We start from the raw sequence: 18,323 nt of genomic DNA on the forward strand, positions 1-18,323 counted from the left end.
TTTTATTTGCAAGAATTAAATATAATTTGTCAAAGTATGATTGGAATGCATTTTATGAGAAGTAACATTTATAATAAATAGCAAATGAGATTTGAGATAAAGGTAAACTGGGATATTGTCAAACAAATCGTTGACTATGAAAAATCAGCAGGAAACTGGACTACAGGTATGATCCTGACATTCCTGCACGCTTTCCGCTTCTGGTTAATGAGGCAACCAATATACTTTTTTAATGATATAACAAAGATCAAATGTAAAATATGTGCACGGAGTATCCAGTCTATCAAGGCTGTAGCTCTCCGTGATCCTGCCAACCGTTGATTACTTCTCAGGCGGAAGGTGAAATATTGCCAAAATTAAGTAGCATCTTTTGCTAGAATGTGCCCAGGAGAATAGGTGAGCGATAGGATTTTGCAAATACATTTCTGAAACCCAAATTAAGACGAAAGAAACACAGACCAAAACAAACCTGCAATTTAAACTTCTGTGATCTGTTTTTGATGTGTCCTTTTAAAATGATGATGCATTTCGATAAGTAGTGCATCTGCTTTACTGTGCTGGTCAGCCATAAGCTATATATATAAAGTACAAGGGAACCCACATTAGATCGGTCAGGGACCTTGGGAGCTAACTTATTTCGAGAGACAGTGGTCCCCGAGTAAACAATGATTAGAAATCAAATAAATATAGCCCCAATCGGTACCATATCTGAGCATTTGACCCAGCCGGAAAAAAGGCAGCTTTATATGCAATTATATAGAATATACAAAACATGTGAATTAAAAACAGTGGGGCACAACCTTTATCCATAAACTCACACAACAAGAGAGAACAAGAGAAGGCTCAGGCAGCATGTGGTTGTCTGAATAGAATCATTACAGTGGAACAGACAACAATTGTGGAAGATCAACTTTACACATAATGTAGTACATAAATCACAGTGTATAAGGTTGACACTTTGCCGACGGCGTTTCGATCTTTAATATAGATATCTATGTTAAGGATCGAAACGCTGTCGACAAAGTCAAGGGTCATAGGTCAACCATAGGCATCACAAAGGAATCTATGTACTTTATGGTAGGACTTTATGGTGTGGATGATTCTCCATAAAAGAAAACTACGTAAGTAGATATTAAAGTGTGGCCAAAATCCCTCTGCTGTTCCACTAGCTTCTGCAGCTTCAAGAAGCATCTTCCATCGTGTGATTTGCAGCTCTAAGTAGTGCCAGACATGCTTCCTGTTTTAGGTACTTTTCATGCCAAGAAAGGCACATCGCGGGACGATGGGCCTTGTTTCAGCCCAGGCTGCTCATTACATTCTAGGAGAGAAAGCAATTCAACACCCACATGTGAGCCTCCAAGCAGAGTTTCCTCAGTCTTGGGCATGGCTATGGTAGGGCCGGAGGGTTTGGGGCTTCTGGCACTACTGAACAGGCCCTTAAGAGCAGGGGCGTTATGAGGCACATTCACAGTCATGCCATGATCCCCATTTCCGTTTTCCAATTTCAGATTAGACTTTGATGCAGATACACCCACCTGTCCCATTTTGCTTGAACTGTTGGCTGAATTGAATACAGTCGATGAGTCTAAATTAGTCAAGGGAATCAAGGAGTTGGCTATGAAAGGAACTGCCAGAGCCAGGCTCGCTGCTTTTCTCTCTCATAGAAAGCAGTTCCTTTTTCTTTCTCTTTATCGCTCCAAATTATTTCTATTTCACTGTGGGATTTCTCAGGTTTCCTCACTTTCATACGTACTATTTAATATGTGCATCGGGCTTCTTGCCCACCTTATAAAATGTTGCAAAATCTTAATAGTAGCTTATTTTTATGATACTCCGCTTATACTGAGCTTGACAAACCCTCATCAGAGATCCAAGAAACAATGAACAGCAGTCTCTCTACTGTCCTGCTCTCAATGAGTCAGAACATTTTACATCTACGTTTTTTTTCTTTTTTTCTGGAGTATTATATAGCGCGAACTTGACCAGAAGGGATCAGGTTTCAGAGCGCTTTACATGAGCACCAGTTGCATTACACAAGCATCAATTCATTTTTGTTAGGCATGGGGAGATTAAGTGATTTGCCCAGAATCACAGAATGCTGAGCATTGTTGCGGAAACTCAAACCTGGTTCCCCATATTTAAGGTCGACAGCCCTAGCCGTTTGGCCACATCCTTTCCCCTTGGAGGCCATTGTTGCTGGGACCACATCCAAAACCAGGTGTAAAGTTTAGGATCTTGGTTAGAAAAGGATATGACCCTTTTTTCATATATGAACTCAGTGATTGTTGTAATTTTTAATCAATTGAGGCTTATTTAGAAAATCTCCTGTTTGTTCTTCTCCCAACTGAAAGCCTTTCTTGTTTATATCTTAATTTATGATAGAGCTCACATACTCTTTCGAGCTGAAGGATGTTTCTGCTCTTTCCAAACCGATACACTTTTAAATTCCAAGCGAATTTAATATGCTTTGTTTGTTAATGGAAAAATTCTAAATATATGTGCCCCTTTCCTCTCACATCCCCATGCGCACCTGTTGGCTCCAAAAACTATTTGTAAAGCAGTTGAGCAGTTTGAATGCCAGCTCTGTTAACCTGCTCATAAAGTGCTCCTCAAGTGCGACCTGGCAAGATTTGGAAGTCGGGGGAGGGGTGGGGTAGTTGGAGAGGGAGCAGGGATATTTAAAGATCAGCATATGACAAGGCTCTGCAGAACTGCCTATGTGCTGGTCCTGCTGCATAACCTATATTTCCATGTCCACGTGTGCTTCCAGAGACAGTAGGGAGGACAGCTCAGCCCTTGTGCCATGTTCTCAGCCAATAGTCACTGCCAGAGAGCCAGAACCTTTTGCATTCTATGGTCAAAGATTGGTCATGGACAAGAAGTTTGTTTCTGCTGCCACTCATTGGGCAGGGGTCAAGCAGCCTAACAATATGCCACAGTTCAGCCCAAGACATGTTGGAGAGTGTGCAAGAAACCTATGGTGCAAATCTGTTCAAACTTTCCTCAAGGTTGAATGTCAGAATATTGAATACAGAAATATTTTCTGGCTTAAATTCATGTTCTAAATAAGATTATAAGATTATTAGCACACTAGTTGGAACTTTTGTATTAACTCCAACTGGCCAATGTCACTATAGGCAATATTTAAGAAGCAACATTTGTATCGGACATTATTCTCACAATTTTGTTCTGGTATTATTCGTCCCTAAAGGACAGAATCCAGTGACTTTCTGAGCTGGTTGCCCTAAATTATGTGGACAATGTTCTGAAATATGTCCAAATATGGTTGTGCTTAATATGATTGAAAGGGAAATGTGTCCTGATCCTAGTCCCTGACTGGATCCCCTCACTGGGTTTATACCTTCCTTCACATAGATACATGACCTAAGGGGCAGGTTCCTCCTGTGCTTCACCCCGCCCTCCTTAAGCAGTTATTGGCTTTGCCAAAACATTTATTCTCATGATCAAAGCTGATAAAATAGTCACATGCCATTTATGAGGACTCTAGTGGTTGAGGCTGCTACTATTTATCCCTTCTGCAGCCTCACAAGCCAACTAGCAGAACCGAAGGATGCATGAGGAGCACCTCCATGGCCTGAAGTGGAGGTAGCAACCACTTACCTTCTCACTCAGCCTGCTATGGAAGAGTGTGGTCTTCCTTCAGATTTCCTAAAATCTGTTCTCATGTGCTTACCGCAGCCTTATGGGACTGCATACCTTAGAGACTTTGCATGATTGTGCTCTGGTAAATCTGAACCTTTGAATGGAATGTCTACACGGGGTTGCAACTGCTGCTTAGCTTCCTGACAGTGGTTTTATTTGTCTCTGGGGAACGATATGAAATCACTCTTTCAGGCAAATACTCCAGAACCATTTCATCCAGGCTGCACTCCAGGCACCAATTCTCAATAGAATAATCATTTGCATAGTGGAAGGAGGCCTATAACTTCCCGTGTTTCCACATCTCACCCAGAGATTACCTACCACATGCTTCAGTAAGAAACTAATGGGTACATTTAGATTAAGGCAGAAATGGGACAGCTGCCAAAAAATGTCAGCGGTCCGCCCACGTCTGCAATTCCTTCACCTTGTTTAGAGTATGAGAATAGCTGTGTCTCTAATGGAAGAGCAACCACTGGCCCTGCCATAGTGGACAGTCTTTTGATTAACCTTATTATAATGGGATTGGCATCAGTGTAACTGACAAATTAAAGGCAGCAACTCTGACCAGCATCCTTATTGTATGGCACTGTCAGTGGATTCATGGTGCTCTTGGCCAGATACACTTATGGCTGCCCCCAGGGTTTGGGAGAGATCTCATTTGACAGGAGGGGGGGTTGCGGGGGGGCATATATTATTTGAGAACTTGAGATAGAACCCCACCATGAGGATGAATTCAGAACTATCATAAGGGGCAGCATTGCAACCGTGCTACTGTGCCATAGAAGAACAGCCACCAACTTTTTTAACTACCAAGAGGGCACCCACCACGTTGCAGGAGGAATTTTTATCTGAAAGAATGGTGGGCTTCTCAAATTATGGCATCGCATCTGGCACTTGTGTAGTGAATGTCCTGCGTTGTGTTCCCAAACCCTCATTTAGTATGCAGGAAAATAATTTTACTGGTCCTGATGCAGGAGGAATGATAACTGGGGTGTCACCTAATTTCGGGTGGTCCATCCAAATTCATTCCCATTAGCATCACTGCTTTCTGCTTCCATGTTCTTTGCCCACTATGGTTCCAATTGGCAGTTTTCCTGTCCTGGTTTGCCGCTGAAACCAATGAGATCCCTGATGGAAACATAAGAGTCCTCTACATGATGGGAGACCTCTAACAGTCTATTGGGTGATTTATTATGCGAGTCCAGGAAATGGACCCCTATTTTAGGGTCTACATGAAATACTGCCAGTTCCCAGAGCTGCACACATTCCCAGGAGATAATAGACATTTAGGGGCCCATTAGGATGACGGGGGTGATCCGCCCCCATCCGTGCCGGAATGACCCCCCCACCATATTAGTATGGCTGGGGGGGTCCACGCGAACGGAAACACCGTCTGCCACTTTTTTCCGCCCCGGTCACCTTGCGACCGGGCGGAAAAGGGTTTATATGCTGGCGGTGTCTATCAGACTCCGCCAGCCATATTAGGATGGGCAATTTGCAATGCCGCCCCGGAAAGGCATGCAGAGTCTGCTTTGGGACCCTTTACGGGCCTCCAAGGACTCCGGGGGGTGGGGGGAGCACATGGGGGTAACTATGGTAACCCCCAGCAGTTCCATGGACAACATGGCAGGCACCGCGCGGTGCCTGCCATGTTGTGCATGGAAGTGCACAGCATGCCTTCCTGCCATTGTGGTGGGCGGAGCTGAGTGCACAGCCCGTCTCAATGGTAGGAATGCTGAATGCGCCCACCACTCGGGCGGGCACATCCTAATGCCACCAACGGGACCCCCGCTCTTATGGCAGGTGGTCCCTTTTTGTGATGGGATGGCGGGCAGACAAAGTCTGCCCGTCATCCTAATGGGGGCCTAAGTTTCTTCAAAAACGTTTTCATTCTCCGCCCACATGTGTTTGTCATTTCCAGTTAAAGACTGGATTCACATGTCTTTAAATGTATTTGTTAAGAGATGTATATACTCCATGCTTATCTGTGTATTTCTAATTTTCGTGACACATCTGTTGTTTTTGCGTAATTTGTGTTGAATGTTTAAAAATAGTTATATTTTTGTGTTGTCCCTTATGATGACATGATTACAATGCATCAAACATTTTTCTAAATGTGATAAAGAAAATTGAAATAAATCACACGGGCTTGTGTATTAGAGACAACGGCTCGTTATGTGTCTAAAGTTTCACAGTGTTATAATGCAACTAGATACTTGGTTTGTATGCAATGTTTTCTTGCAAAGCAGCACAAACAGTGTATGGAATGGTGGCTGGGCTGCCAAACTGTAAATAATCACCTTATTCTGAACTGACTGAGAGTGGAGATTAGTGACCACAGCTTGCATACTTTTACACAAACTTAACATTATCAAAGGAACTGTAAGACATAGGTTTTGCAAAGAATCGTACTAGATGGCACACACCAGAGAAAGGAACATTTGTTTATTAGGCTGCAACAAAAGTGTAGATTGTTTTGTGAGTTCTAGATTTTCAATTTGTGACTTTTGCAGACTTACCTCTGTGATACCTGGCTGTTTTTACAGATGGAAAAACAAACATAATATCTGCGAGCATCTCACAGTAAGAATCTCTGATTAAGATAGGATCTTCTGTGTCACCCAGATATTCATCAACTACTAAATGTATAAATTCTGACATTGAGCCCTGCAAAGACAGGAACAAAAGGACACTTCATGGTTAAGACAGTTGACGAGTCTGAAAACGACATTCTCTTCGGAGTAATAAGCACAGAATACCATAGTTTTTGTGAGCTTTAATTTCACTTTAACATCCATTTGAATCACTGATGAAACAGGTTACCAAAGTGTCTACTAATTAAATATTTAAGCAAATTGTAATGTAATAATTTACAAAATGATATCAGCAAATAGAACATTAACAGTTTTTACATTTACTTAAATTGAGTTTAATGTAGTCATTCTTATCAATAAGCTATGAATTTGTTGAAATATATTGGGACTATTCAGTGACCATGAACTAGATTTACTAATCTTATTCCACAGCTTAAAATAATCACTACACTGCTCTGAACCAGAAAAAGCAGCCTTAAAATTGCAGTTTTCCTGGAAAAATATAACAATTCTGGCTCTTTGAGATGAATGATTTGAGAAAGATATGCTGCCATGGTTTATCTTAGTTCTATATACCACAGGCACAAATTTACAGTACCTCCTTCAATATTGCAAGTTTAATTCCAAAAATAATTTGTGCAACAAAGATCAAATAAGGAGCTTAGAAAGTGGAACCTGCAGGTGCAAATGGCAGAACTTGTTCATAAAACCACTGAAACATGCACCCCACATATGGACATTGTGAAAAGTATTCAAGTATGTCTGGTTTATCATTAGACAGTTGTTTAAGGTTTGTTGTGAAAGCATGACCATTCCCAGTGGAGTTGCACGGGGTGGCCATTAGGATGGCAATGCACATTCACAAAGACAAACATGTTTACGATTTTACAGGCCTTCTCAATATTTTAAACCTATCTTGTGTGCCTCATTGGAATTTCAGTAAAAGCCTAAGCAAGTTTGTAAATGGCGTGGAAGACAGGCCCAGAACCCATCTGCTGTGTGTGCATGGGAAAAGATTTCTCCATGTCAAAAATACATTCTATGAGGCAGACAAAGAGGAAGAAAATTACATTTGTTAATGCAAGTGGAAGCATATGCCAGAATGAAAATGCATCAAAATGTTTTTGGGGTGTTTCTTAGGTCGTCATACAGCTATGTAAATGTGTTTGTATTTATATAGCGCCTTCTACCCAGAGGTCTCGTAGCGCTGTTTTCATACCACTGTTGAACCCTTCCTAGCTTTCCTGTGAGATGTCCACTCCTGGCACCCCCAAGGTGTAGCCAGGCATCCAAGCACTGATGTGGCCGTTGTGGAGATTAAGCAAGCTATTGCCCAGAGTCACAGAGTGGGACCCATGATTAGACTAGGCACCGAGGCGATAATTATCAGGTCCGGGGAGATTGCGTCCAGGAGCCGCCTAGGCGGGAATTGAACCCTGGTCCTGGGCCAGAACTCTGCATCAGGGTCTGCGGCTCTAGCCACTGAGCCACGCTTCTCCGTTATAGTAAAATGTATGATACTGCTACTGACCCCTGCATCAAAACACATGCAAAACAACACCAGCTGAACTCTGATGCCAACTGCAACAAGCAGTTGTGGTCAGGGGCACCGGCGGTTACTCCTGTGACAGTGTAGGCAGTACAAACTGTCTGTCCGACTTGCTGCCGCCTCAGTACCTCTCGTGGTCTTGAGATCGTGTGGTCTCCGTCTCTGATCGCTCGAGAAGTTCTGGTATCTGCTGCTTCTGCCTGCCAGCGGATTTGTCGGAATTTACCTTCATCACATGTGGTTTTTCTTGCAGTAAGCACCAAAATCTGCAAACTATTCTCCAAAAACTCAGAATACGCGATAAATATTGCATCTATTATACCTGGCCACACTTAATGAGGACCAAACTGATCAGCCAGGTTTGAAAACCTTCGATTGAGTCATGTGTAATGTAAAAATACATCAACATTTGTTAAATAAGATTCTTACCAGTAGAGGAGCAGACATCTGGAGGAATGATTTGACAGTTTCTCTGTTAAATCCTTCTTTCAAGGTAGTTTGAGATATATTCATTGTCTGTGGAGATCATCAAGAGAAATATAACAATAATAAAAAATAAAATTAATAATGATAATAATATACATATACTCTGCGCTTTTGCCAAAGCATTCCAAGGTTTAGCCTAATAATTTGCTTCACAAATAGTCCATTATGTTACATTTGTTGCACTATGATTATAAAATATATATTTATTTTAATGAACAGTGCCAATTCCAAGGGTTATCAAAAATGCTTAGGGTGACCATCTTCCCCAACCTAGTAATCAAGGACAATGCTTTGATGAGCAGTACATCAGGTGCACTGAGCATCAGCATCCAGTGAATCGGAGTCTGCAGCGTCGTCACCTGACCAAAATCATGCCATCCCACCACATGAGATGCCCACCTTTCCAAACAACGAGGTAACCAGTGGATAGCTCACCAGACCACTTCCATGAACTTCCTTACCACAGTGCTATTCTCATATGAAACATTATGTGAGTAAAGAAGTGAATTGAGTGAAGGCCCTCAAATTGTCATTTTGTTTTAGTTTGTATAAATACAAAGGGCCCTATGGTTGATGAACGTCATAAATACATATTTAAATCCAGATCGCTCTTTCTGGAGTCTTGGTATATAACTTTCTAAGGTGGCAGGGGATGTTGAGGACATTTGTTTGAAATACCCGAAGACTATTTATTTTAGGTGGGGTCTTAATGCTCCTTGTCTCTCCTTTAGAGGGGAGTGATAATTTTCAACTTGGGCGTGGGAAAGGAAATTTGGAAGAAACAAATGGAGTTTAGAAGAGTAACTAGTGTTGAAAAAGCGATAAAGCAAGCTCGGTTTAGAGGTAATCATTTAGTTTACTGGTAGAATTATATTACGCTCAGCTGGAGTTTTTATTTTTTTTAATATCGCAATGACAATAAATTAGAAGGATAAGCAGTCTGGTCTGTGGTTTGATAAAGATTCTGTAAATGTAACATACCATTCTGAGTCATAAATTGTGGCTTGGATTTAGATTATTTATATAGGAATAAACAAATATGTATTTCTTGAGAATTATATATTAGACTTACACAGTTATATGCGAATTATTAAAATAAATTGAAAAGAGGCAGGCAAGAATATATGGTTGAGCAAAAAAGAAGCACAAATGATTTTAAATATTCATCTTGTTCTGTTTGGAAGTGAGGTTGGCCGATTTTAAACATCTCTTGGAAAAGCCAGTATATAATTCTGAGGCTAGCCAGGTAGAGTTTATGGCTGACCTCTGTGAGGGTCCTGTGATAGTGAAACTAAAGGCCTATAATTTGGAGGCGTATTAACAATTGATAACTTAAATAATATATGAAAATATGATTTGTGTAATTAAATTAATAAAATTGAGGCCGCCTTTGAGACTTGATGGCATACTGAATGCTCTTCTGAAATAAAACTTTACTTTTGGACAGGATTTTTTCTTCCAGCATTAAAGTTTACTACCAGACATGACTGCTTCCCACTTCTTGGCTTGGGTCGCAAATTGTATCAGTGTATAAAAAGGAAGATCATGGGAAGCCAAATATCTATAGACTCATTCTGCAGCTACAACATTTGCCAGGCATAATCTGCAGTGAACAGAAGTGTGAATTGCTCATCTCTGGTTGATACTGATTAAGCAGGCAGGTTGGTGACCAGATCACATTATCACTCATTCAAATATTCACTTTGAGAAGTGCCACATGGAGATTGACAAGATTTTGAAACTGATATCCTTGCCTGGTCAATTCTCGTGCTACACTTGATGGGGTCGATAGTTAATCATGTGCCCTGGGGTTAGGTAGCCTCTTTCATCAGTTAGACACCTCAGCTTGCTTATTCTAAGCCTGCCTTTACAAAGTGAGAATGATATGTAGGCTGGAAAGTGTTAAAGCACTTTGTGTAAGTGAAGTAAATTGGCCTTGCTCCAGTAAAAGATTGTACCTTGAGCCATTTTATTTGGTGCACCTAAGTCAGACAAGTTTACCTGCATATGAAAAATAAATATACATCCATATTTATATATAAATGTGCAGATTGTTTTATGTTGACATGAAGAATAGGCTTATATCTTCCGATGAACTGAACTATTGTAGTTTCTTGATGATCGGAACGCTCCCAGCAGCAACAACGAATACATAGATTCCAGTTTTACTAAGTGTTTTTTAAGAAACTAACAAAAGATGCTAGGTGCTATTATAACATCAAAATTCAGAATTATTTAGGTAAGTACAGCTAAAACAGACTAGGTTATTAATACTTATCAGGCGTGACAATTCTACAGGAACTTTCTTAACCTTGTTATTAATCTTTTTGAATTATTGTCTTATTGTTCTTCCCATTTTCATTATTATTATTAATTTTGACGCTCTTTTCTGGGTTAGTTTTGCAGTTTTATATAGCGTAAACTCGCCCAGCAGGGACAGGAGCAATTTACATGAGCACCAGTTACATTCCAAAGGACACATTCATTTTTTTCTAGGCTTGTGGAAATTAAGTAAAATGCCCAAAATAACAGGATGTTGAGCCAAAGCAGAGATTCAAGCCTGGCTCCCCAATTAAAAAATCAGCAGCTCTGCCTTAACACCACATCCTCTCCCCCAATTCTGTCACTGATTATCTTCTCTCCCTTTTGAGCATTTTGTATTGCTTTATGAAATAACAATCCACATAAAAAACAGCAAATAAATCCCGGTGGTACAGCACCCAGATTAAGTTTACATTTGGCAAAAGGTAGTATAAATGGTTTTAAGATTGGGCAAACTTTGACACTTTGTTGATTGGCCAGCAAAACATTGCTTTCACATTTTCTATATGCAAGAGAAAAAACAGTAGGTTTGGACACAAAAAAGGAACTAAATGTTACATTACTATTCACATCTGATGCAGGAAATCGATAAGTATCCTTACAATGGGTAGGATCCATCCAAACTCATGGTTGTTGACTCCAATTATAAAAGGAACTGGGTTGGATTCCTGATCAGCCAAAATATCTTCAGGGTTCTTTGGGAAAAATACACCATCGATCACAGCAGGGACAACCTGAAACTTTAAGGTGGACAAAAAAATTAAGTTTTCAAATATTCATTATTTTTAAGCAATAAAATATTTTTATCGGATTACAATTAAACATCTAGACAATCCATTATTGAAGAGACACAAATTGAAGTTCTCCTCCCCCATTATATATTTACCTGGTACATATTACTTTTTTGATTTTAATACTTTACTCATACAAAACAGGTCATGTCATGTCAAACAACACAGGAGAAGACACAGGTGGCCTAACCTCTATCTAGTATTGCTGCATTATCTACATGAATGAAATTATATGGACTCAAATTATAACAGGTCCAGCCACCTCCAGTTCCTATACCCTTAGATCTGCCTCCAGTTCCTCAACCCTTAGATCTGCCTTCTTTCTCTCAATCCAAATTCCAGATATGTCAGCAGATGAGAAGAGCCACTGAGGCACTTCTGCACGCCAAAAAACCTCTGGTTTTGGAGTTCTAGAAATTTCTAGAATACCTGGAAATAAAAAGAAAAGGTAAGGATGAACTATAATGCAGAGATCAGATGGGAAGGTTTAGAAAACCAATTAGAATCATACATGTTAGATTCTTTCCACCTGTGAATATGTATAGGTACAAACAGCAAAACGCAGAGTACGCTGTGGACAATACAGAGCAAAGGATTGCCACATGATGATCCTCGGATAAACGTAATGCAGCAAAAACAGTGAGTTTTATACTGTGCGATCAAAACAATCTTTCGAAAATTAAATTTGGTATAGGAATTTGTTCCTTATTATGACAATGGGAATACTTCAGAAATGCTAACTACCTAAAGGAAGCCTAACCTTTTTGCAGGAAATGTGAACTTTCCAAAAGACCAGCGGTAAGCATTATTTAGAGAAAGAAGTATTATAACACTTTTAGAATACAGTACAAAGAGAGCTATCCTTACCCGTTATGAACAAAAAAGGTAACTGTGATTAAGGGTCAATCTAGTTACCAGGCACCACTCATACACCAAAAGACAACAGGAGACAGAAAAAGGGATTTCCATTCTAAAGCTCTAAGGCATGGAGCTGGAAAGAAGGAAGCCATACTGATAAAGAAGAGGTACAAAATTGTCTAGTGTCTATGTGCTGAAACTGTACCTCAAAAGTTTACCATTTATAGGTCTTTGCATAATCATGCCAAAAATCTCTTGAAAATATTGTTTTTGACTGAGCTAGAGACTGCTTGAATATATGGGGGTGCAAGGATTGAGCAAGTCACAATTTGAAAATTTCCTTCATCACAACGTTAAGAAACATTTGAAAAGATGAGATATAAAAGCATACCATCTGCAAAAGATCTGTTACGTCTTATAGATAAAATGCATTGACTAGCCCATTCTGGATGAAACCAAGTCCATGACCAGTGGAAAACAAAACTTCGATAAAGATCATCCATGCCTAGGGCCTCTTCCAAATGGGACGACGAAGCATGAACTCTACTGAATGAGACCACTGTCTCAAGGGTGACAGGATGGGGCCTAAATCATTTAAACAGAAGTGTGGCCTTAAACAAATGCTTTAATTGTATCCTAGAGTAACCACCATTCTATTTGCTCAAAGGAGCAAAAGCAAAGACGTTTAGGAACCTTTTTCCTATGCATGGAGTATTAGGTTGCGAGTACAGTACACACAGAAAAAGGGGGAGAAGTACTCAGCCCTACCTCATCCTCCTCAAACACAATAGGAAACACAAAAGGAGATAATGGGAATATCAGTCGCAAAATTTTACAAATACGATATGTTGTTGCAAAGGGAGCACAAACACTTTGTTAAAACTGCCCTCACCCACAACAAGTGGTGGTATGCTTCATTGTAGGGCCGCTACTGGATGCCTCTGCGCATCCCAGCGCTAGAGGCGGAGCAATAAGGATGGGTAGACAATATAATTAGAAGAAGGAAAAGAAAAGGATCCTACAAAAGTGCAAACAGACAGTGATTTAAAATTGACTATGAGATATCATCATAATAATTGTATTCCTCAATTCCCTAGTCAGGTATAAAAAAAAGTATTGAAATACTCTTGGATGGTGGTGGTGTGAGTGAATTAAGAACTCACCACCCCTCCGTTCTGCATAGAGGTCAACATGTCTCTGCCGGGTTCCGATTCTTTAACCGGCATTCGTCAGGACAAACAGGATCCCTATGCTGCTTTTCCAATACAAAATCCCCTCTAGTAGTATGCATGGTGTGTTAGGTTGCGAGTGCATTCAGTGTTGTCAGACCAATTAAGACCACTTCTGAAAATCACAGTTAAGTTGTAACTGGTTTTTGCATAACAGCATAGTGTAGTAGCTAAAATCTTTGTGGATGTTCTAGTATTCAAATTAAGAATGATAATGAGTTCACAATGTTAATACCATGTTCCTCAACATATTCCACAACAACGGTCATCTGTTGAGAAAATCTTTTAATGCTTGAATAAATGATGGAACCAACATTAGTTGTAGGTCTTATCAAGAGAGTTGTTAAAGGGAATAGAATCTAAAGGCATATGAGACCTCAAGATCTTCTACTAGGATGGTTTTATGCTAGTCTCTCAAGATGAGAGATGAAGAATAGATCTCAACTCCTCAGGCACTCTCTGAATCACAGAGGCTAGCAAAGCACTAGGAAAATATCAAAAATCATAATTGTTCATTCATTTAAATCGCAGTCAAGCAGTTCCTACTCATCTAGAACAAAGCAGTCTACTGTATCCCTCTCCCGAATCCCAAGTCCAAAATATATAATGAAGACTAATAGACAGTAACATTTATAATCTACTACAGAGATCATACTCAATAGGGTGAACCAAACAGTGATCACTGTCTGGCTGCCACCTTTACCAGTCACATGTGACTGATTGTTAGTTTCTAGGCAGAGAAACTGCTGCAACAAAAAATAATTAGCCACCCTGCATATACCAGTGTGTGCAAAAAATGCAAGAGAATAGAACACGCATTAAGGCAACAGACCTCCAGAAACATGGACCACTATTGGGATATGTCTCCAATGGATAGGAGCCAGCGTCATCAATATTATATCTTGGATTATATCTTCTAATAACTCTAGAAATATGGAAGGCAAAGGAGAAGAAAAATGAAAATTGTTTGAGAAATGACTATGCAAGGAGCATAAACTGCCATGGTAAGATTCCTGGGAAAGAAAACCATTGAACAGAGGCCCACTTCTCCTTGAAGCATGAACCTTGCTAATTGGGATCTCTCCCCTGCAACCAAGGCACTTGCAAATATTCTTTAACACCAATTGTCAAATAAAAGTGGTCAGAAGGCTTATGAAGTGGATATGACATGTCTGCACCACTGGTCTCAATTCGCAATAAATGGAAGTTAAATAGGAGCTCTTTTAACTGAGCATTCCTTGCCACCTCCCACCAGTCTCTGTGTTAGTAATTTCTTTACCTGAGTGAGTCTTGTGTTTTATGGCAAGTGTTTATCTGTGGCCATGAGTAGCTGGATCAAAACAGAATGAAGGGCCTTTAACCCTTTGGTTGCGGCGTAAATTTCCGTGCTGTGTGGGGAAATTTGACGCGTGCGCAGATCAGGCAGCCCCCGGGTGTCCGATGCACACGTCCACCGTGACGTCGGATGACAGGGGGCCGTCCGACGCTCGCAAGAGGTTAAGGAATGCAAGGTTCATTCAACTCTTTTAGAACAATTATCTGGTTGTGCAATGATAGTTATCAGTAAACGACTCTTTAGATAATGTCTCAAAGCATTGCAGTTGTGATTGTTCATGGCATTTGTTCATGTTACTTTGTGCAATTTTGCTGCTCCAACTTGCCTTCTTGCACAATGGCTTGTCTTTCTCTAAATGCGATTTTAAATCCTATACTCTTTTGATTCTGTAGTGCCTTAACTTTTTCTGCAGTAGCACATAATGTTAATATTGATGTTGATGTACATAATGATAAATGTGTGCATAAAAATGAAATCGGATCACTGTTGTTGAAATCACCTGAGATTACCTCTCTATCAACCCAGAGTAAGATATAAGTGGTCAGGCAGGCACTGCAACTTAGGCCTGAGGCAACTGATTGGCAGATCACAGGTTGGGTGGCACGTAACAAGGTGAACGAATGCATGAACAGGAAAAACCCAGATTAGTCCCACAGATAGGCAGGGACAACACAATGGTCCGGGGAGATGGGCTCCAATAAAACGTACTTGTCCGGAGGAGTGCGCGTTCTCAAAACATCATAAAGTTAGATGCCACATGTAGTTAGGAACACTAAGACAATCAGGATACAGCACACACTGGCCTAAACAGGATCCATTCATTGTTTTATGAAGCTCAAAAGGATTGTACTTTGAGTCAGTCTTCAGACCAGTTTCTGTATGCAGTACTCCAGGCCTTAGTGCTTAATTAAGCCAACTGTTCCTGTTTCGCCAAACACCTCTTGTCTTTGTTTTTTCAAGGTATATTCATATTCAAGCAACACTAATTACGCAAAGTCTATATTTGGTGAATCTGAAACCTTATCCTAACTTCCTATGGTTGAGATAGTGAGCTTAATGTCACTGGTTTGGAGCTGCTGGATAAAAGCATGAATGCTCAAGCATTGCAGCATGGGGGACTACCTCATAGGCTCTCTGGAACTGATTTTGTAAAGCAAGCATTCAGGCTTCAACAGTTGTTTACTGCTAGTGTCTTTTAAAATGGCTGCTCACATGTAATGGAGAACTCAAAACTCCTGAAAGACTTCAGAAGTAGTGTTCCTTTTGATTTCAAATGAAGCACTAGATCTGCAGTGCCCATTCATTGCTATAAGTGCCCATTGACCTTGTGACCTGCTTTGTGTCTCTGGATCCTCTCAGAGTGCTCTAATCAAGAAATTTGCTTCTCTTAGGCGTGACACTGGATCCGGATTTTTTTTAGCCACAGCATCTCCGCGGGCCGGGGGCTGGGGGGCGGCACCACATGACTCCGCCCCTGCCAGAACCAAGATAGCCCCCCCCCGAGTCAGAACTAACCCTGGGTGAAGTACTATGCTACGCTCGCATAGTTTGCAAAGTTTGCGCTACTTTGCACGTAGCACAGTGCAAACACGCATAGCGTAGCGTAGCAGTAATTTTTTGCTTGCTTGCGGTCCTCAATGTCAAGTTGGAGACCGCGAACGAGCAAAGTGACATCCCGGCGAGACTTTTTCCTCGTTTGCGATCAGCAACATCAAGTTGCCGAACATGAGCGTGGAAAATAAACCACCCGGTAAGGTTCTCAACGCGGGGAGGTCAGGTTTCTCATTGTGAGTGGTTGTGTATGCTCGAGACCGATCGCGATGAGAAACTACCAGTCTGCGTTGAGAAAGCTGCCGCTCGAGTAGAAATCTACCTGAGCGGCAGAAAATGACTGCTTGCACGGTTCAAGATGCAGTTTGCACTGATTGCACAGTGCGGACAAGCATCCCGCACTGTGCAATCAGTGCGAACAGCATTTTGCACAGTGCACTACGCAGTTCACATAGCTAGGCGTAGCTCGCGTAGTGCGAAGTGCACTTTGTGTAGCTACGCGTAGCGCTACTACGCATACTACACCCAGGGTTAGTCAGAACAAAACATAGAACAGGACCACAACCCCAACCAATTACAATGAAGGGGAACCAGTTTGGGACAAACAAGGCACAACAAGACTCCCAGGACGCCCCAACACAGTTTGTGACAACCCTGTAAGGAACAAAGGCAGAGGTTCAACCAAGAGACCCCAATCTAAAGGCTAGCAGAGGGGCCCGGACCCCTAGCAATGAAAGGGGCAAAAGAAGGGGGGGTAGGACCTAACCTGGAGCAGCTAGAACACAAAGGCACAGAAGTACCTACAAACCGATCCTTCAAAGCGCCAAAAGGGAAGGAAGGAACAAATAAACAGGACGAACATCCTGCCAGGAAAGAGCGACAGAATGCACGCACTGAAGACATAGCCACCCACAGGGAGCCGAATGCAGAAGACAAAGTCAAAGGATCCTCGCAGAACGGGGAGGAAGGGCGGGTTGTGAAGGAATCTGCGGCTAGAATCGTCTCTACCAGATACCTCGTTACCGAAAGTAAGTAAGACGTACATCTGATAGAGACTTCTAGCCCCAGATTCCTTCACGTAGAATAGATACCCTAGCCATACCCAAGGGGAAGGAGGGTCTGCGAGAGGACCTCACCAGCCTGGTCATAACAGAAGGTCCCACAGGGGTCGAGTCCCAAAGACAGGACAAGGAGCCCCGTCCCTCAGTCATGGAGAACCCCCGCAAGCAGAAGACCACCAACCCCGAAGGGGATGCGGGAAAGGAGAAGAGAAGAGGTAGCCCATCCTCGTTCAGCAAAGAGAACAAGGCAAGGCAGAAAATAAGGCCAAAGTACCCCACGCCATACAGACCAAAGGAATAGGAGCATCGAAGGAGAAGAGCAACCTAGAGACTCCAAGAAGAGGCAGAGCAAAGGCAAATCTCCCTCCACCGGAAACACACTCAGCGAAGAGGGCAGTCGAGCCTAACACAGCCAGAAGGCAAAGACCAGGCAGAACAGCACCGTCCGCAATAAGCAGGCGGAAGCCGAAAAGGGCAGCTCAAGATCACCCAGGAAGAACCGTCCAGCGCCCCACATGGACAGACTGCACCCGAAAAGGAAAAAGAACTCAGGGACCATCTCATCTCACAGGGAGGAGAGGTATAACTGAGTGCAAGGCCTACTAGAAGGAGCAGACAAGGCAAGGATGACTGTCCCACCAAAGCGTTCAGAAGGCACAATTTTGCAGAAAATCAGTAGGTCAGCACCAGCAAATGCAGCCTGACACCGAGAGCACCGCGGAAGGATGTACTCAGGGCAAGTCAAACATCAGCCAAAGACCAAGAACAAAAAGGCGAGAAGGGTCCGAACACGCTCCAGAGAGGAGTCTGCACCCACAGGCCAAAAAAAAAAGTGGAACCAGCCAGAGCCAAGACACCCGGCCGCAGACAGCAGGCCAGACCA

General features: G+C 41.8%; 1 protein-coding gene across 3 annotated transcripts in view; it reads right to left on the reverse strand.

Annotated features, from left to right (window-relative positions):
* LOC147677778 (fatty acyl-CoA hydrolase precursor, medium chain-like) overlaps positions 1-18,323 on the reverse strand; it is a 356,692-nt gene that overhangs the window by 177,434 nt on the left and 160,935 nt on the right. For all 3 annotated transcript variants that reach the window (XM_086945437.1, XM_086945438.1, XM_086945436.1), the window contains 3 exons: positions 11,217-11,354; positions 8,236-8,322; positions 6,183-6,330 (listed from right to left, as the gene is read on the reverse strand). In XM_086945437.1, the coding sequence (XP_086801563.1) occupies positions 6,183-6,330; positions 8,236-8,322; positions 11,217-11,354 (373 nt within the window). The remainder of the gene's footprint in view (positions 1-6,182; positions 6,331-8,235; positions 8,323-11,216; positions 11,355-18,323) is intronic.

The sequence above is a fragment of the Lissotriton vulgaris genome, chromosome 12 (genome assembly GCF_964263255.1).
Source record: "Lissotriton vulgaris chromosome 12, aLisVul1.2, whole genome shotgun sequence".
NCBI lineage: Eukaryota > Metazoa > Chordata > Amphibia > Caudata > Salamandridae > Lissotriton > Lissotriton vulgaris.